Source organism: Struthio camelus, chromosome 3, assembly GCF_040807025.1.
Source record: "Struthio camelus isolate bStrCam1 chromosome 3, bStrCam1.hap1, whole genome shotgun sequence".
Classification (NCBI taxonomy): Eukaryota; Metazoa; Chordata; class Aves; order Struthioniformes; family Struthionidae; genus Struthio; species Struthio camelus.
In genome coordinates this window covers 89895394-89916191 of record NC_090944.1, presented here as the reverse complement: position 1 = coordinate 89916191, position 20798 = coordinate 89895394, and the positions used below count along the sequence as shown (strand labels likewise).

Sequence of the window (20798 nt, the reverse complement as noted above, 5' to 3'; positions counted from 1 at the left end):
GCTGGTTGTTTCTCTTTATTCCCAGATGGTAGGAAGAATAACAAACATGACTCATTTCAGTGCAAGAAATGATAACTTAGCAAAACTATATAGGTATTCTTCACTAATTAGATACCTGATTAAAGTACTGCAGTACATGCCACTGAGAAATATTCAAGGCTTTTGACACATTCAAGACACGTTTGGGATGGTAAGAAGTGCCCATTATTAATTTTTGCAAATCTCTTGCCAGTAAACTGCATCTGACTTTTGTTCTTTCCAGGCTGAGTACCATAGCGCACAGGTGTGGGGCTCAGCGGTGGCAGCTGCTGCATCCCTATAGTACACTGTGCATAGAAAGGTCTTTCCAGTGGTAGGAGGCTGAAGTAATTGACAGAACTTTAAAACCTTTTACAGGAAAAATTGGGGAAGAGGGAAGAGTTGCAATATGAAAAAACCATGGCTCCAGACCTCTTGCTATAAAGAACAAGCTCCGTCCGCTGCTCTGTTCAAAAAGTATATAACCTCTCCTGTTCAGCGCCAGTTAGATGCTAAATGTGTGTCAGCTGCTAAAATGGATTTTTTCTGTGGGTGCCACTGTTGCAGACTGCTGTATCTAAAGACTGAATCTGGAAGTGTCAGTGTTTGAGACACAGTATCACCTTTACATTGCAGCCAAGGTTAGAGTCTCATCATGCTCTGTACCGTAGTAACACATGGAATGAGACTGTCCTGTCATGGACAAACTACTGGCTAAATTAGTAGATAATGTCATTTCCTCTTTCCTGCTCTATCAGAATCTGCTGAAGCATTTTCTGGGGTAAGTTTTTTCCTACATTGACTATTTAGGGATTTGATTCCCAGGAAGGAGAACTTCATAAAGGCTTATACTCCTCTAAATACCTTGAAGATAATGTTGAATTTCTTAAGAGTTTTGTATGAACCTATTTCTTTGATCATCAACAATAATATGCAATCAATGACTTTAAAAATCTGTTATGGTGGGAGTGCTGCTGCACATGTGCTGCTACACATAACAGTGGGGAAAAAAACCTAACCAAAAAATCAGCACAAAGCCTTACTTTGTTTCCTAACGTTTCGGCTTTGTTTCCTAACGTTTCGGAGAACTACAAGTAAAGCTTCCTTGCTAAAGCCCATTTATATTTCTCTTCTACCAAATTTTAGTTTCAGAGACTCATGGAATTTGTTCTACCAAGAAACATTCATAACAAAATAGTCTGTTGGTGCGAACCCTACTTTGACACAGGTTTTAGACCATCTGTTGCCTAGCGGGCAGGTAAACCAATAAAAGAATAATTGCAGTTCTTACTGAATCCTCAGAGCAGCCCTCAGGAAGTCTAACCTTACTTTTGACCTATTGATTGGCTTATATTCCACAGGCTTTTGTCATTTTCCTTTTTTCTGCTCTTTCCATTGAAAAATGAATCTGAAGTTAGACAGAGGTAACTGTTGCTGCAAAATACGTGTTTCCTTGCTTATGCTAAATATTTGCTAGGGGCAGATCTGAAGATGTGATGTGTTCTTATTTTGGGTAGATATTTCTAGAAATGTGCTGTTATTGAGAGTTCTGTTGAGGGGGGAAAAGTTGCAACACCAGATGGATCCTGGTTTGACTGCAGTTTAACCCTTAGAGTCTTAAATCCAGAACATGACTGAGCAGAACTGAATTCTACTTAGAAAAAAGTGGTTAGCTTAAAAAGAAACAGGTAAACCCAGAAATGCACACGTATCTTTTAGCTATCCTCTCTAATGGAATTAAAAACTGAATGTTTTGTCACAAAGGTGTAGCAGAGCTCTGTCTGCTGAATATGCTCACGTATTTGGTCTTTGTTCCTGCCTTGAGCACTGCGTGAAGCCGTGCGCACACAGGACGTGAAGTCTTTAATGACAAGTCGCTTCAGAAAACATGATTGAAGTCAGCAGGGCTCTGTGGGGAGCACAGGTCTAGCCTACGCATGCCTCATGTCAGGATCAAGGTTTAGCATGTCATAGCAAAAGGGAATTTGACGATGGACAGTCTCATACGAACTGTTTAGCTTACAGCTAGGGTTTGAAAAATCTAGTTACCTGCTCACACAGGCTAAGGGAGAAAGCTTTGCCAGCTGAGTGCCTGCAGAATTCAAGCTTTTCCTGTGGAGTGTGTACTTTTCTAAAAGCAGGTTTAAAGGCCCTGGAAATGGAATATATGCCTTAACTATAGTTCAGACGCCTTTGTCTCACAGTTGGTTCCCTTTTGGTGATGGTTGGGGAGGGATGTGTGCTTTCACGTAGACTGGCTAATTAGAGACCTGTCCTGGAATGGTGCAACAGTTCCCTAGGGTTGATAGTGTATGCTTCGCTCATTTATAACGTATCCAGGCAGAATTAGCAAGATCCAGTGTCTGGCTATGGCATGACAGAATGCTATTGTTTTCCACTTATTCTCTTTTGAGTAGTATTCCTCTCTGATACTTTTACTGAGAAGATATGTTGGAGTCAAACACTAAAAATCATCCCAGATGGGGGAGGGATATATTAATTTCTATACTTGTGGCTGTATTGGTTCCCATACAGTGGATTCCATCTAGTGTTTATGCAGTTCCGGCACAATACATCCTTTTACTGTGTAATATCTGTACTGAGCGCTTCCTTATTACCCGCAGTGGGCTTGGATCTTAACCATTGTGTATGAATGAGTTCAGCATTGCCTGTACTACCATATAGTTGTAATATTTTTCACTTATTATGTTATATAGTAACTACGTGACTAAAACAGCAGTAAATATCTATCAAAATGTTACTACTTTCTAGCCGTTCATTATGCCCTTCAGATTGTAATCCTTTGTGTATGTCTTTGTCTCACACACGGTGTGGTGAGTAAGACACAGGAAGTGTGGAGTATTTGGATTAGAAGTAAAAATTATTAGCATTTTTTGGTTTAGTCCAGAGTTATGCCTGATTTCCCTTCAGTTTTTGCAGTGTCCTCGTGTGTCTGTTAATGACCTGTGGTTCAGGTAGCCACACAAACTGTTAATACTGTCATTGTTTATTTTACACCAGTATATTTGCGGCATGATGGCAATTCTCAGGCTATTTGCAGGTGAAGGGCTTTACTAATAGCAAATCAGGGCTGCAACTGAGAAGAGGAAATGCTTCCCAAATAGGGAACTGCATGTTTAAGACGTTCTGGCATGGGCCTGCTGAACACATGCAGGAGTTGATGCTGGAGAAGTGCTGTTAGAGAGAAGTTAGAGAAGTGCTCTGTTCTTAGAGTTCAAACTCTGAAGGCAGCTGGTCGGCCATATTTCTTGGCCCTCACTGGAGCAATCTGCAGTTGGCTTTTGGTTCATATCAGGAGTGTGCTATTGAAACAAATCTGCAGATCATTCCCACTTCCTCTCATTTTGGGTCACACTGTGGAGCAGTCTGGGAGCACACAAACAGGATTCCTCTTGGACTGAACAACACTAGTTGTATACTAGTACTAGTGTACTAGCATAATCAAAGTGAATGTGCATACTCAGTGTTTTTTGTTCATTTGTTCTTTTTTCCATTTCTCTCTTCTGTTGTTATGCTTTAAATTCTGATAGTCAAAATAATTGATTCTGAGCAGGAATGAGATGGTTGATCCTTGAAGTAAGTAATACGATCAAAATTCAGATGATCTTTTTATAACCGTGTTGCAACTAAAGTATTTTCATATTTTGAAGGACTGTTTTCACTGGCAAGCTAAACGACAAAAAGGTTTTCTTCCATCATCCTGACATCATTTTTTGTATTGCTTTTGTGGGGAGTCAAGAGTGTCAGAAATTATCACATTTTTAATCCAAAATAACCATCCTTAAGTATGTAATTTGCAGGGGTCCCCCTACACTGACTGCAGCTTTTCTATTACTGATTGAAATGACAACAGGGTACTTGGGCTACTTTGTTTTGTAACCAGATTTATTCTTGAAGACTTTTTTTCTTTTTGAAAAAGGCATTTTTATGTTAGTGTTTGTGGCTCATGAGTGCAGGCAGTTCATAGGTGGAGCAAAGCCAAACTATTTTTCATTAGTTTTCAGGAATCTGTTTTTTCTCCCCCAGTTAGAAAGAACAGCATAGACATGCCTTTTCAATGTGAGTGAAAAGGTTTATAATAATTCATATGAAAGTATGTCTGAATTTGGAGCAAGAAATAAATAGAAGGTTATTTGTGTTTTATTACCATTTGTCATGATTATTTAAAATGACAACATTTCTTCCTGCTGCGTAATTGAAATAGGAGCTGGAAATTGTAAAGGCATGCCCAGGCCACAACTTCAATTTTCCACCTCCTACATCTCACATTATATATAAAGGTGTACAGCAACCTTAATATAGTACACAGTATAGAGATTTTTCCTAGTGCAGACATCTGTCCAACATTGGCGGCTAGAGTGGAACAAAGGCAACAAATCTCTTAACAGACTTCACAGCTGGCAATAGAGAGAGTGTTCCTTGAACATCACAGAAATGGGTTAATACTAAATATGAATAATGTAAAGATTTCCCTGCCCTAATTTTGGAATTGTGAAATGTTCTTTGGAATCTGGGAGTTACCAGGCCTGTAAAGTTGCAGATGGTGACAATGTGTATTGCTCTAGAAACTTGTAAGCGGGTTTCATAATATCAAAAGAAGACACAATATGTTTAATGAAAACTGTCTTAAGGAATCGGTGCTTTTTGAGGGAACTCCAAACCCAGCTAGCAGAACATCAGTTCTGAGGAATTAGCGGTCTCTGGGTTTGGTGACTGACAGCAGCAGAAGGAAATGAAACCTTGTACAGTAATAGTAGATATAAATCAGTATATTGAAGTCTTTTTGTTTTGGAAGAAGCCTCTGACACATCTGTGGAATATCACAGATTCTACTCTGAAAGTAGAATCTACTCTGATTCTACTCTGAAAAGTGATTAGGTGAGAAATTGTTATTGAGAAGATTACCTTGTGGTTACTACTTTTTTTTTTTTTAAACCAATTTCATTATTGTCAGGTTTGAGGGATATATTGTTGTTGAAGGGAGTGGGAATAGCAGCACATCAAATAACTTTAAAGGAATCTTAAATTACTTTTACTGAAGCTGTATGAGGATGAAGTTAATGAATGTTTTCTTTAGTGGCAAAACTGGTTTAAGAGACGTCTGCCCCTCCCTTTATCACCTCCCTAATTTTGCTGATGATACAGTTTGGGGACTGTGCTGTAAGCTTTGAATTGTGAAATGAACTAGGTTTCAAATAAATCTTCCCTTTTTCTCTTTCCTCCAATTTTTTTTTAATTGATGGAATGATCTGGCTTCCGTTTACAGCATCTCTTTCCCCCACCCCGCACACAAAACCAATTCTATTAGCTCAGCTGCGGAGGCAGCAAAATGTGAAATCCAAACAATTTCCAGAGCTTACAACTGCCCATAATAGTGGTATTTTTCTTCTCTCCTTTGTGCTGTGTAGAGTAGCTTATTTCAGCCTGGTTGAAATTCAAGGCTTTCAGGTGAGTTTAACAAAACTCGGTTGCTGACCTTTTAATATTTACTCCTCCTTTTCTGGCATACAGCTCTTAATATCTTATTTTAATGGCATTGCTGTGTCTCAAACCTCTGACTAAAAAATTCTGAAAAATGTTTTCTGGCAGCGTGATATTACTGATTTGCACATTGTTAACGAAAGGCTAGCCTTCATGTCTTTTCCCATAGTCCTTTAGAATTCTTTTTCCCTATCTGTAATACAGTGCAAGCTAAAAGGTTACTTAGCTACCTGCCTAGAATTATCACTCATTTTTAAAGCTGGCAGCTTCCCACCACACACCTGATGGAAGCAGAAAAAACAAAATACTTTTTCCTCAAAGGTAATATGATTCTGAACAATGCTTTGGCATTTGTAGCTGTGAATAATAATATAGCATATCTTTCTGTTTAATTTCTTTCATTTTATATAGTAGGTCACCCTTGTCTTGTAATGTATGGCACAGTCAACTTCAGTACTTTACATAAGCTTCCTATTCAGCTACTTTAATCATAATGTTGTTGTTGATTTGAACTCTTTAGGGCAAGTTTCTGATCACTTTGGTTACTGCTAGCAATGAAAAAAAAAAAAAGACTTATCTGGATTCTCGCTACCACTTGGATATACCGTCAGCTGACATTACCCTTATATTTTAGAGAGTATAAGAGACCACATATGAAGAAGGATGTGTTTCACTGTTTTAACACAGATTCTGGAGTATGTGAAAGGTTTATACAAAAATAATATGGAAATTATGTAAATACTGTCACTGCTCTTCATTGTCATATACCAGTGAGTCTCATTATGCTTGGGGTGAATAAAGATGATGTTTTGCATAGCTTTAACACATAGTGCATGATTCACTTCATCTGCTGGGGCATTTTGAGATTATGATCAGACTTCAAGGGCTGTCTTCTCTTCATGAGCATTGACTCAGATCAGTGAAGGAACTAGCATACTTGACATGTTGTGCTGCCACGTTTAGGTTGGGTGTTGTGACTCTGCCGTCGGAGTAGGTGAGTCTGAGGTGAAGGGTGGATATACTGAAGGCACCTCCCTGTGAGCAGCTCAGTGTTGCTACACTGGTAGCGATGCAACAGATCACCTTGGGCTGGGGGAATGAACCTGAAGGGGTGATGGCTTGACAAGACACATGGGAGGAAAGGGGAGAGGGAGATTACCAAGCAAAAACAAGCGGACAGCACAAAACCGCTGACTACTAGCCATGACTGCGTAAGGCATGCAGGGATAAGGGTGAGCTATGATCTTGTGGAAATGGGGTCTCTGGGCTGTGAGGTTTCTTTCTTGTGAAAGGGATATTAGACAGCTGATGCCCCAGGAGTGTAACAGGCACAAGAAAAAGAGCCAGCGCTTCCACCTGCAAATGTACCATCTAAGTTTCATCACTGTAGCCTGAGAGAGGCTGTTGGGGAGAGGCTTACTGAGGGCTGTGGCACCTCTGTTTGCCTCTTGCTTGCCTCACTTGACATCAAAAACATATACAACAAACACGCTAACTCTTCAAGGCAGCCTCTGGGGGACTTCTGTGTAGAAATCCAGACTGGGTAACAAAAGTCTGGAGTCACAACACAGAATTGCAGTACCTCTGCACTTTGCTACTGTATGCTTTATTTAGGGTCACAAAAGGATTTGTAAGAAGACTGATGTTTCTTAACAGATAAAAGACCAGTTGCTTAATAAAATACAGGAAGGACTGAACTATGAAGAGACACAAAGGAGCATTGACATAGAACTACTAAGATTGGTCAAAAGCCACACCAGAGGAGGACAAGAGGAGAAAAAAAGTGTCCACTAGGTAATGCAAAGTGGAGGAGTAGTGTGAAATGCTTGTACACGGTGCTAGGTTTGACGTAGACTGAGTTGGGCATTGTTGTGAGCTGCCTAGTGACTCTGGAAGATGAACAAAATGTGGTGATATATCAAAATGGAGGTAGAAAATGTCTCCTACCTGTAAAACAATGATCAGTTCTGGGTATTTCTGCACATAAAGTGATCTAGCAGGAACAGTTCGATACAGGGAAGACAGAAGAGGAAAATAACTGGAAGAGGAATCTCATGAGAGAGATACAAAAGACTGAAAAGTATAGAAAAGTTATGACCAAGCACTTTTATAAGATATAAGAACAAGAGACTGACTTGAAAGACTACAAATGGAAAAATATTTTATTGAGCGCATAATTGACCTGTATAACTCCCTGTGTCAAGATCAATGTAAAAAGATTTAAGTGTGTTAAATGATTTTTAAAATGAGCAGTTTTGTAGGACATTACGAGGACATTCAAAATTACATCAGAAAAGATAAAAGTATTACATATATTTATGTGAACATATAACAATAGAAGTCTTCCAAGTCATAAGTCAGAGTAAAAGACTTTTAACAAAAAAATCTCCATTTATGAGCAGAACTGAAACTCAGCTGTCCATGCCTTTTGACGTTTTGCTCTTTATATGAACCATCAAGTGTGTGTCTGTCTCAGGATGCTGAGCTAGATGGGGCGTTGACCTTATTTAGTAAGGCAAATCCTACTAGTCTTGCACACATATTCTTACTGTGAGTTTTCTTGAAGGAATGACTAATTTTTATACTGCTAATGTGTTGATGGGCAATAGAAACAGTTATATAGTGGTGTGGATAATGCTGTTCTCTGTCTGGGATCACTTTGCTTCTGAGTTTGGGCAGGCTATATGAGGGTTTGTTTTTTAAGGGTCGGTGATTTTAAACGAACAATTGTCATTTGGTGTTCAGCATATACATATAAAAATACAGCAGTCTCTAAATCTTGTTTACCTTTATAATCAGTAACTCAGTTATCAGATATGCTACGTGGACAGTTTAATTCTAGTTACCCGTAGCAAATCTGTCCATCTCCTCTCCTTGACAGATTAACACAATGACTTCGTTTTAATAAAGGTAATGTAAATAGTCCCTTCTTTGTGAGCATCCTTTTCTCATAATAAAAAGAATCTTAGGACTGCAGTTGTAATGCTTTTGAGCATGGTAGTTTCAGCTGAAAAAGGCAAACGGGCCTTTATTATTTAATATTTATGCAGGATCAGCATGTGCAGGGCACTTTATGGACATAGTGTGGAAAGCCTCTGCCCTGAAGAGGGTACAGTGCAAGGAAGCAACAAAGAGACGCAGGAACAGAGGCAGGAGGCAATAGTATGCAAATGGCCGAGCAATGACATGGAGCATCTCGTGCCTTGGTTCTCCAACGTCCTCTGTTCTGATGTATGGCTGTGCTGGGTTTTTCTAATTGCTTTTGTACGGTTGAGGGCTAAGAGGTATATACTTTGTTGGGAGAAGTCACAGAAGCAGTTTCCTACTGGGGAAAAAATGAGCATTTTCCTTAATGCTTGCCATGGCCTCATAAATTGTGACTCTTCCTGTTCAAGCTTTTTAAAATAATTGTTCTTAACCAGTGACTGGATCCTGAATAGCAAACAAACACTGGTCGCTTTTCTGCCGCAGTTGGAAGATGTCATCCTCTTACTGCTTCTAGCTGAACTGAGCATGTATTCCCTCCTCAGTGAGCAAACGGCAACACTCTATTATTACACTTCCTGTAACTGTTGGCAGCTGAGGAGCAGATACACAGTCCCGACAGCTAACCTTCATGTGGTGTGGCAACCTCACCAGAATGGCAGAGCAGACGTTAGAAGGTGGTGCCTGAAGCAGGCACCTCAGCTACCTCTGTGAATTGGGAAAGTTTCAGTAAGGGTTAGCCCAGGTAAGTGGCAAACTGGTTTGAGCACCCAGCTTAGTCCAGCCTAGTTGCAAACTTCTCTGTAGTAAAGTCTTCCTGATTCTACACTTGTCTCTGAGTCTCCGTCTGCTCTGGGTCATACTTGGAGGAATAATTTGTCTTGTCATTCAGAAGGGATTATGGGAGAAGTGTTAGAGAGGTTTTAGCACTGGAGTCCATCCTCACTAAGAAAAGAACTGATTACTACCCAAATCAGAGCAGAGCTTAAACTTTAAATCACTATCAGCCTATTCTGTGCATAATGAACCAAGGAATGTCAGGGATTTTTTTTTTTTTTTAAATGTGTGATATGGATATTTGGGTTCAAATTACTGAAAGTTTGGATTAATTTTGCAGTGCAAACACACACTAACTTTAGCAGCCTGGAGCTTGCAAGGAAGTTTCTGGGCCTACAAACTCAATTTCTGCTTGTCTCATTAGTTATCGAGCTTCATCAGGCTCCACCTTAAACATGACTGGGTTCTTCCCCCAGTACTGAAATTGGATGACTGTTCCAAAACTCTACTCTGAGGCTTAGAAACGTTTTTTCCAATTTCTAGAATAAATTTATTCATGGCTACATCAGAGCTATTTGTTTGTGTGGCAATATTGTTCTTCATCTAAAGCACTTCTCCCTTGGTAGCACTTGTCTTCTGATGCATTAACAAGGAGATGCTATATCACCTTTCAGTCTTCATTCAGCTGTGCCAAGGAAGCCAACTGCTTTTATCTTCCTCTCATTAAACAGTCTCTAATCCCCTGATAGTTTCAGTAAGTCTTCTCTGTTCTTGTTGCAGAGTGACTTTATTTTTAACCATGGATATGCAAAATCCATGTTGTTTAATTCCAGATGAGGACTGATCTATGTCTTGTGCAACTAATACATCTCTATTTCTCCTTTACTGAAGACACCTTGATGTGATGTAGCATTGCAGTTGCCTTTTTCGTGTATGTGTCACGTGAGTCGGTGATAGACACCCTATGCCCAACTCAAACACACAGATCTTTCTTCCCTTCTGAATCTAGAGCTGGGAAGCTAAGCAACCATTGCCGGGTCCTTATGTGGATATAAGACGAAAAAAGATAGAAAACCAAGTAGGGGAAAACAATTAGCTCTTGAAATAGAGGAAAGTCACAAGGGCTGTTCTTCAGAGGCCTATGCTGGGACCTGTGCTATTCAATATAGTCATATATGACCTGGAGAACGAGGTGAACAGTGAGATAATAAAGTTTAAATACATAAAATGTATTTAAGGTAGTAAGGATGATGGAAGAATTGCAATCTGACTGGACAGTAAAGTGGCACTTTAAAATGAATGCGGATATGAAGTGATGCACAGCAAAAGTAATCCTAGTTTCACGTGTGAACTCTGTACTCATGGATGCCTCTTAGAAGCAAGATCCTGGTGCTCTGGTAGACGGGTCCAAGAAAATGTTAACTCAGCATCCAGTAGTTGTCAGAGAAGCCAGTTGAATGTTAGGGGTGGACAAGAGAAGAAAATCAGAAACGGTCTTTGCCACTGTATAAATCTGTGGTTCAGCTGCATTTGGAATTTCTATGTGCAGTTCTGGTTCTCTCATCTCAAAAAGGATACGACAAACAGAAGATGAACATGAAAAAGCCAAACGTTACTTTCTCCCCTCTTCCCCTCTCCCCACCTTGTGCTTAAAATAATACTGAATTTTTCAGTTGTTTTGAAAGCTGAATAGAAGATGGCCGCAAAAATGGAGCAGGTGCTGTAAACAGCACAAAAGTAGGAATTGTTAGACAATTTAGCATGATATATAATGGATTTGAGTAGTTCACATTAAAAGCAATACCCCTGTAATGTGATTTTTTTCTGGGGTTCAAAAGACTGAACTTGGATAGATTATTCATAATATTAAAATTCAAATGGAACTGAAGATTTCTGTCAGGTTAGCTAATACAGAGAAACTGAACCACACAGATTTATTCTCATAAGACTTTTTATGTTGGAATGGTAAGGCATTTTGCATGTCCTTCATTATCTAGAAATGTCTCTGTATATCTTAAAGAAAAAGACCATTTCCTTTGTTTACCCTTCTGGAAAACTTTAAAGGTCAGTATTTCTGCTATTGAATTCATTAATCTAGAGAGGAAACCTCCTGTGCTTGTGTAAAACCTGAAAGGGCATGCTGAGCAGCCAGTTCCACAGGGGGAGCACGCGAGGGGTTCCCTGGAAGCCCTTGGGGCTGTCTGGTCCAGTGCCATGCTGAGCAGGCTGGCGTAGGTCAGGGTGAGGGATGAGCTTCCTCAGCACAGCTAGCTGCAGCACCTCTAGAAAATGCTTTGTTGTACAGCACTAGCATAACCTAAGTGAGCTAGCAGATTTGGGGCTGCAGAATTAGTACGGCTTGTCTGTGCTTGCTTGCAGTGCAAACCTCAAGAGCTGTGACTACCCAAACTAGATTTCAAGAGATCTCCTCTTCTTGCTGCAGTGAAAACAAAATACTCATTTTGTTGATTGGCAAACAGAAGAAAGCATTCCTGGTTTATGCTGGATTACTGTTCTTTTCTGTGCCTGTGATTTATGTTTAAAACCAAGCTGTCTGGCATAATGAGCTCTGGAAGCACTGCTTGCACTGTATACAAGTGTAATTGCTCATGTTCGTGGAATCAAGATTGTTGGTCATGATCAGCACAACAGTGCTGATCAGTACAACAGTGGATGCGTTTCTATACTCTAAATAGATTACTATTGATAATTCTAATACATGAGTGACTACGCAAAAATCCAGTTGCAATGGTTGGATCTGAGAATTTTTGCTCTGGAAACGTTTGTTCTGCTTTTAAATATCTTGAGTGGATTATCATCTGAACACCTTGTAGAATAATGGAAATGTGAAATGCCAATTATAATACTTCTTTGCAATTTAAATGCCTTTCATAAAAAGGGGTTTTACTTAGAGGGTTTTACTACAAAGCAGATCTAAGAACATTCTTCTGAAGTATATATTGTCCCAGCGGACAAGATGGGCAAAGGAAAAAGTTGCATGACTTGGCAAAACTAAACAAAACGAATGGCAGAAAAACCTAGAGGAGAGCGCACACTTCCTGACATAAGTTCCTTGCTCCTGGCCAGGCACTACCTCCTCCTCCAAAATAAGGTTTAATACAGTTATGTTCACAATTTTGAAGTATAAAAATCCTTCTGGATTTTTACTTTTTTATCACCAATAACTTGGCTGTATGCGTGGTTAGAAGAGACCTTCTTTGAAAAGCATTTTTTGAAAGTGACAGAGTTCAGATTTAGCAGCAGTGGAGCGGTTCTTTATCTCACACAACACAATCAATATTGAATTGATGCATGCCGTCCCAGCTTTGGCACATACCTATTTCAGTTTCAATTTCAAGCTTATTCTATGCCTTCGCTCTGTTTTGTTCCAGGTTATGGACACACAGTGCCTTTATCTGATGGAGGAAAGGCCTTTTGCATCATCTACTCGGTCATCGGGATCCCTTTTACACTGCTTTTCCTAACAGCAGTGGTGCAGCGCATCATTGTTTATGTCACCAGGCGCCCTGTACTGTATTTCCACATTCGCTGGGGCTTCTCCAAGCAGGTTGTTGCAATTATCCACGCCGTGGTCCTTGGGTTCATCACGGTCTCGTGCTTTTTCTTTATCCCAGCAGCAATATTTTCTGTTCTGGAAGATGACTGGAATTTTTTGGAATCTTTTTACTTTTGTTTCATTTCCCTGAGCACCATTGGCCTTGGAGACTATGTGCCAGGAGAAGGCTACAATCAAAAATTCCGAGAGCTATATAAAATTGGAATTACGTGTAAGTATTAAACTAACATTTATGTATGCTATCAAAGTTTTTCAGGCTTTCTCTCTTCATTCCATCAACTGCAGTGGTTTTGCTAGTTGCCGGCTAGCAAACTGGGCACTGTAGCCAACTGTGCAAAGAGTTTTAAATAAGACCAGCTTTCTTAGTTAGGAAAGAACAAGCTGAAAACAGAATCTCTTTGTGCTAAATTACAGCTGCTGGCTCTCCTATTAAGGACAAAAAATCACCAGTATTACTGTTGTTATCATGTCAGGGACTAAGATTTCACAGTGCATCACAGAGTCAGAAGATGGTCCTTGTGACTTAAGGTCATCTCATGAAGGTGAGATGACAGGTGGCCAGAAATGAATCAAGGAGCAAAGGGAAATGAGGCAGAAGAATGAAATTTCTTACTCCAATTGTAACAGAAGGTAGATGAGGCTGGCATTGGGACATACCAGCTGTCAAAGAAGTAAACTGAGGATGGTAAAAAAGCAAGGCTATGAACATTAAATTTAAACAATAAAACTGTTTAATTATTGTTGACATAGAAGAGAGGCACAGTGATCAATGATTTTGATCAAAGAGCACAGCTAAGAAAACTGTGTGTTGACATTCTGAATAAATGTGCTGAGGGCAATATTCTCCAGAGACAGAAACCCTTTTTCTGACAGGGCTTCGATCTGCGCAGTCCTGGATCTTGAGAAATACTGGTTGAAAGATCTAAATGGCCAAAACAAACCCTTCCTGCCAGGTCCGTTAGGACCTATATCTTAGGAGAGTATATGTTTGTCCGTGCTTCTGTACGTGATCCAGCAATCTTAATATAGGCAAAATGTCCATTAACTTGGCTTTGCATTTTACCTAATTGCAGTTCATGTCTTGAATTTGCATGCCTTGAAGCAGTGCCTTCAACTAGCCAGGAGAATACTTTATTCTCTTCAGCCCCTTGCCAGGCCTGTCCTCGCTGCAGGAGATTTTCCCCTCTCCCGAGCTTGTTTATCCCCTTATCAGTAGCTTTTAATTATTGCCCTTCTGATCTGCAGATTTAATTTGGGGATGCTAAATAATGAAGTGAATAGTGACAAAGCCATGCATAGTAAAGGCTTTTAAAATTCTGGCAGTTCTGAAAAGCAAAAGAAAGCATTATGGGTCAAATCCTTCTTCTGTGTGTGTGTGTGTGTGTGTTTTGTTGTTGTTTGTTTGTTTAACTGCAAAGTCAAACCTTCCATTGTGGGATAAAGACAGACTTTTATTTCAGTTTCAAGCTCTGGATTACTTAAGTAATAAATTGAAGGAAAATCTAAAAGAAAAAAGCAGTTTTTAGTCAGTGACGTATTTCAGAAGTGTTGAAATTAAATATTTTAAAATCATAACTTGTGGATTATTCTTTCTTCTTTTATGTGAACAATTCAAGGAATGAAACAGTATGTATAAAATGTTTTACTCTTTCTGAATCTGTATTTTTTGCAGGAAAAGTTCTGGCCAAAAATTTCACCAAGATCTATATTGGAAAATGTTTAATGAGTGCTATAGACTTTTCAAGAATTAATGGGAAAAATATAAGTCTCCTACTAAATCAAGTGGTGATCAGCTGCACCTAGTTTCAGAAATAATTACAAAATTCTTTGTGCAGATTTATAGATGCCTTTTAATTGGCATAGCTTTGTCACTTTCTCTCTGGGTTAATGCATAGCTCCCATTTGACTTCATGAGATAAAGCTTAAAAGCAATTCCTAAATTTTAGCTGTAGCCTTGATTCAGAACAGTACCTGGTATTGCAATATTGATTTGATGGTGCTCCTGGAAGACAGAGGAGCGGGTTGCTGTCAGTGAAGTCACTATAATCTGTAACTACATGTAAAATATTTATGCCTTTTGGTAACAAAGCATCGTCTGTATGTAGATTATAATAATTAATCTGTGTCGATCTTTTGGCACATTTAATGCTCAGTCTTTGGAAGAGCATGTTGTGCTCATTATGCATTCAGCTCCATGTGAATTATTATGCACTCGGCTTTACTTGATTCACTCAGTGAAATGATAAAATATTAAGGTAGTCATGTTCATTGTTAGTTTATAAGGATCAGTCACAGATAATGGTAACACAGAAATTAAGAAATGCTCATTTCAACACCTTCCCTGGAATCCTAGGTGCAGGTGTTTGGAAAGGAAACAAGAACATAGTGAGCTGTAACCATGCAAAGCTTGGTTTCCAGAAGTGTCGGTCTATGAGAACTAATTGATATTTTTAAAAATCAGAGTCAGTACACCACTAAAGTCATCGCTAATGTTAGTTAAGTAACACTAGCAAGATAGGATAGCATATGTATTGTTAGTAAAATTTTTCAAATAATCTCCAGGGTTTCATCAGATGCAGAAACTTTGTCAAGTTTATAAAAATATCAGCAGTAATTATAAAATAATTCTAAATTTTAGTTTTACTGCTTTTGTACATCTTTCTAGGTTCTTGTTTTTCTATTTATTTCACAATGTCAGTTTTACTCCTATAATTTTAAAGGAAAATACTTCAAAATGTTCATGAAATAAGTGATTTGTCCTGCTAAACTGATACAAACAACAAATAACTATATTTAGCTGCCATATTTTTATTTCTATTTGAAACATCAAGTAATAATTAGGGGAAAAAAGCTTTGAAGAGCGTGTAATCATGAAGCCCATAAATATGTGGTAGAGTACAGGTGATAAAATTCTAATATTTTGATTGATTACATGCCATTACATATTTTTCAAATGTACAATTGCAACGGAACTAAACCCACAAACACTACTTTTTTTTTTTTTTTAATAATCTGGGGCCTTGTTGGTTGTAGAATGAAAAAGGCAAAAAGGATTTCATGAGCTGCGTTCCAAAACTCCGAAACTGGGTCATAAAGAAGACTAAGATACTATTCAGAAAAGACAGGGGTGGGAAAAGCTACATGTTTAGAACTGTTTCATCCTCACTCTATTTGCTAATAATTAAAGCCCTTTTTCTTCTTTCCCAGGTTATCTGTTGCTGGGGCTTATCGCAATGTTGGTGGTTCTCGAGACTTTCTGCGAACTCCATGAGCTCAAAAAGTTTAGGAAATTGTTTTATGTGAAGAAGGACAAGGAAGAGGACCAAGTGCATATAATGGAACATGACCAGCTCTCCTTCTCTTCCATCTCAGACCAAGCAACCTCCATGAAGGAGGATCAGAAGGCAGACGAGCCTTTTGTGACTTCTCAGTCCCCAACCTCCAATGACAGCTCTATAAACAATTAATACAAGGGCATCCATACCATTGTTTTGGTGCATTTATGCTATTTAGCATAGGAAATAGAATGCCTCTTCTTTTACAAAAATATGAAAGGTGGAAGACTGTGCTACTTTAATAAGGATTCATCACTTCGGACATAGAAAAGACTCTTAGGAAAACTGTGGGAGCCACCCTGGGAGATCAGGGAAAAAACAATGTAGGCTGTGGCTGGGAACTTTAGGCCATTTTGCTTGAGGAGTAAGGAATTAGGTGTACTGCTTTCAAAGGTGCCAGAGAGAAGGGCTTGCACGAGCAACCTCGTACAACATATTTAGGAGAGCAGGCCTTCACTGACATCCAACTCATTTAGTTGTATGCCCTTCTTGGAACTGGATGAAATAGCAAATTGTGGGAGATGCACTTCTGTCTCAGAAGTATTCACAGATTTAATCCAATCACAACACACGGTATTTTCATCTGGAAAACACGTCCAGAGCAATATCTACCAACCTCCTGGAGGGAAGCATCTAGATCATCCCTCTACTACCCAGTAACATCCAAGTGCAAAAAATAGGAATTAAAAAACAAGGCTGTTCTCTCTGCTCAGGCCATTTACATTCAAATTTCCTGCCTCCTTAAAAGCTCCCCTGATCACAAGAATAATGCTGGCCTGAAGAGAGCGTTCCTCAAGTCCTCTTGCTGATGCCGTTGTGTTTTGTGTAAAATGCTTCCATAAACTCAGAGGTAGCAAGACCAACTCAAAAGTGCTGGATGAGACAGGGTTTTAGGGAAGGGAGACAGCTGTGTTTCAGTCCTCTCCTCTGAAATGCGTGGGGAATTTTTTTTTTTTTTAAACTAAGTGGAACAGTATCGACAAGAGAACTAAGATGCAGTATATGCCATATTCAGTATAGTCACATGCTTAGGGCATTCTCCTGGGAGAGGGGTGAAATCTGTTCAGCAGAGGAAGGACTCGGCCCTATTTCTTCCACAGTCCAACCCAGTGTGTGCTCTTTACTGAGCTGTTAGGTAACTGCAGATACAGAAATAGTGTCATCTTCATGAATGTAGCCCTTTGTCGTCTTTTGCTTTTCTACCAAGTACTCGGAGCACTTTGTTTGGAGGAGAATAGAATGTTTTGGGGCAAAACAAACAAATTTTCAGTTTTTCGTACGGCAAGAAAAAAGGAAAAATGTCACATTTGGTTCAGATGGAACCGAATTTTTTTCCCCTTGGGAAAAGTCACTAAGAAGCCAAGACCCCACTCAACTTCTGGAGATGGAATCTCTTTGGCTGTAATAGAGAGGCGTTTTAGACCAGCTACCAGTCACTGTGCTGAACACAGGGATCTCAGAGTGAATTTCAGTGAGCAGAAGGTGAGACTACATGGTCACAGTACTTCTGGCCTTAAGAATCTACAAAATGGGAATTTTGCTAACTGCTGTGCAATGGACAAAGGACCTAGAGCACAAATAGCCATATTAGGGCAGCCTCCCACATATGAATAGTGTAGAGGAGAGCCTTTTCCCTGCAGTGGAAGCATGTTGGATTGCCTGTAGTTTGGCTTTTAGCGTTTAGAGCTGATCATCAATAGCCTAGTGTAAAAGCAAAACAAAAACTTGCAATGTGTCTAGGTTTAGCTCACATGGGAAAAATACTTGAAAGTAAATTACCCAAAATGTACTGTGTTTGAGCTTAACTATAGCTAGCATCGAACAGACTTTCTATATTTACTCAAAAATAAAAAAAAAAACTTTATGGTTAAATCAGCTAAAAGTCTTCAATTAAAATTTATATTTGTAAGAAAACCAGAGCTAAAGGTTGTGGTTGTTTTAGGTGAAAGCATATTGTGTTTGCATGTTCCCAGGAAAGTGGCTATTTTTATACTGCTTAAGGTAAGACAGTTCTATTTATAATGAATGCTAGCCAATATATATGTACATATATACATAAGTATATTTATATACTGTACATATAACTCAGAGTTTAACTGACTTAGGAATGGCATTTTAGATAATGATTTTTTCCTAGACTTCTCTTTGTATGAAGAATAATTGAAAACTATGTCATTATGGTGACATTGACATGAGATTAAGAGTACTGTACTACAAGAAACATTTATACTGTTTTTTTCAGTGGAGTTTTATTGATTGTCTCCGGTACCTTAAAATTCAAGACTTTTTAGTTTCAGTGTAGCATTAAGCTCTAAAGAAATGGATATGCACAGATGCTAAATGATATTCCAAGATAATTTTGCAGTGTGTGCACAATTGCAAAATAGAGATACTTGAAATGAAAGCACAACATTCAAAGCAGAAGCGATAAACTAAGCAGTATATTGTGATGTAGGTGAATATTTGTTATTTTAAATTTAAATAAAAAACTCAGCTTTTGGCTGCCTGCACTATGAAGTGGGGATTATTTTCTTTAGCGTTGTATGTGTGTGTACATACTGTGCAAAATCATGTTTGCGTTCGGCAAGATTACGTTTCCTTTAGTTACACTTCCTCAACTCAAGGAGGGACCGTTAATGCCAGAGTATGTTATCCAACCTTGATATCGATTGTAGCTTAGCATTGTATTGATTTTTTTTCTATAGGAAAAGCATTCCAAAGTATGTTTGTTTTTGTTTCAGATGCTGACCGATTATAGCAAATAAAATAATAGTGGCATAACATTTATCTTGTCTTTATAAAATAACTATTCCAGTATTTGAGGAAATTAAAGAACAACTGTCATTGCCAGTTATCGGTAGCACTGATGAAGACAGTAGGCTCCATAGTCTACCGGTTTCACATCGTGTGAAGCAACACACGAGATCAGAACAGTAAAACGGGAATCCAGATTAGAAGAAAAAAGATTACTGTGCAGCAAGCACCTTTGCATAAAATTGATTTCTGTCCGGGAGGCAAACCGTGAAGCTGGTGTGCGTAAACTGAAATGGAGAGCATGGGTAATAAAACAGAAGTGCCAAAACAAAGGTTGCGGGAGGTAGTCAGAAAAGTGAGCAAAGGACTTTGTGGAAGAAAATTATCTAGGTCCTATCCTCACCTAACTACCCTCCTGTCTTCAGTTGGTCCAGACACATATCCCGTTAGCTTTATTGCTGTCCTAGAGACAATGTTTTCCATCTTCTCTTTGTTTGTCTTTCAGTAATTAAATATAGCTTAATTTTGTTATTGTCTCATGGGAAAGAACTGGTGGGCTTTTCAGTTGGGTGAAAGAAAATGAATGAACCCACTAGAGATTTTTGTGTTGGAACTGAGCCATAGTCAAGAACATGTCCTCTTCCTCAAGGTCACACATGGAGCACTGTGTCCATGGGACAGTCTCTTGAAAGGGCCTGTTACTTGGACACAATTACAGAGCCTTTTCATTGATGCTAAATCTTGCAATTTTGTATTACCATTAGCTTTGTAAATACTAGTTGGGAACGTACTGAGATGGACTATAGATCTGCAAGATTCTCAGTTGCTAAAAGCATTACTATTCTAATACAATCCCACTGGCATTCGTTCTAGATCCTGCTTTCCACTGAAGCAAAATAAAGTTACTAAACTGGAAGAAGCGTTGTTCTAGATGAACTCTAGTTCAAAAGAGCGGGGTTTCTCTTCTCTGTAAAGAGTTCCATTAGTAATGTTCATTATTACAGCATGTATTAAAAAGTTCCTACATAGCCAAAAAAGTGTTTGTTTTCCTGTAGCTTTTTCCAAAAAGAATAATTTTTGAAATCACCGTAACAGGTTCTGCAAATTCACATGCTTACTAATGCATATTAAGTATTTGATATGTGCCATTTTTAATGCATAATTTGTTAGTCTCATCACTTCCTAAGTTATTGTTCTACTTGTTTTCCCCCGGAAGAGCATGGACATGTAGTTTTCCCATGGATTTCTTGTCCCTGTTATCTTGAAAAGTCATCTTGTTGCCACTGATTGGGTGCTAGGATGCAGAGTTATTTTCCTGATCATGTTGCTGCTGTCTCCGAGTTGTTCTGCGACAAAAACTACCTTATGTGTGGAAGTTTGGGCCAAATGACAGATTTAGATAATGAGGAGGAAAAGCATGTCTGGGAATAGGTGCAAAGGCTGACAGTCCATCCTCCTGAGTGGCATAGTGCAAAGCTTGTCATGAGGGAAAGCATAAATCAGAATGACTGAACGTCAGAACAAAATCATCCTGACAGCCTGTTACATGACTATGTAGTTTTCACTGGGCTTCATTCCTTGTCGCTACAAGTAAGTGAAAAATAATTCTAAAGGAAGGAAAGAGGAAGGATATTGACAAAATTAATCTGAAGCTAAGTTCAATAGAATTGTGTTCTTTCATAATTTGTCTATAATCTGTGGCTCTCTGTTACTGCAATTGCAAGGAAGAGTGCAAGTCAGTATCACTTGAGGCTTTCCAGCGGAGAATGTTTCACCTTGCTGGTCAACCCCTTGGCTACCTCCCTCTCCGGATTCCAGGCTGTCTGGAAGGAGAGAGGTGAACCCTACTA

At 39.0% G+C, this 20798-nt stretch overlaps 1 protein-coding gene across 1 annotated transcript in view; it reads left to right on the top strand.

Moving 5' to 3' along the window:
* KCNK1 (potassium two pore domain channel subfamily K member 1) overlaps positions 1-18975 on the top strand; it is a 34923-nt gene extending 15948 nt beyond the window's left edge. The window contains exons 2-3 of the mRNA XM_068939004.1: positions 12675-13070; positions 16067-18975. Of these exons, the coding sequence (XP_068795105.1) occupies positions 12675-13070; positions 16067-16326 (656 nt within the window). The 3' untranslated portion in view covers positions 16327-18975. The remainder of the gene's footprint in view (positions 1-12674; positions 13071-16066) is intronic.
* The last annotated feature ends 1823 nt before the right edge of the window (positions 18976-20798 follow it).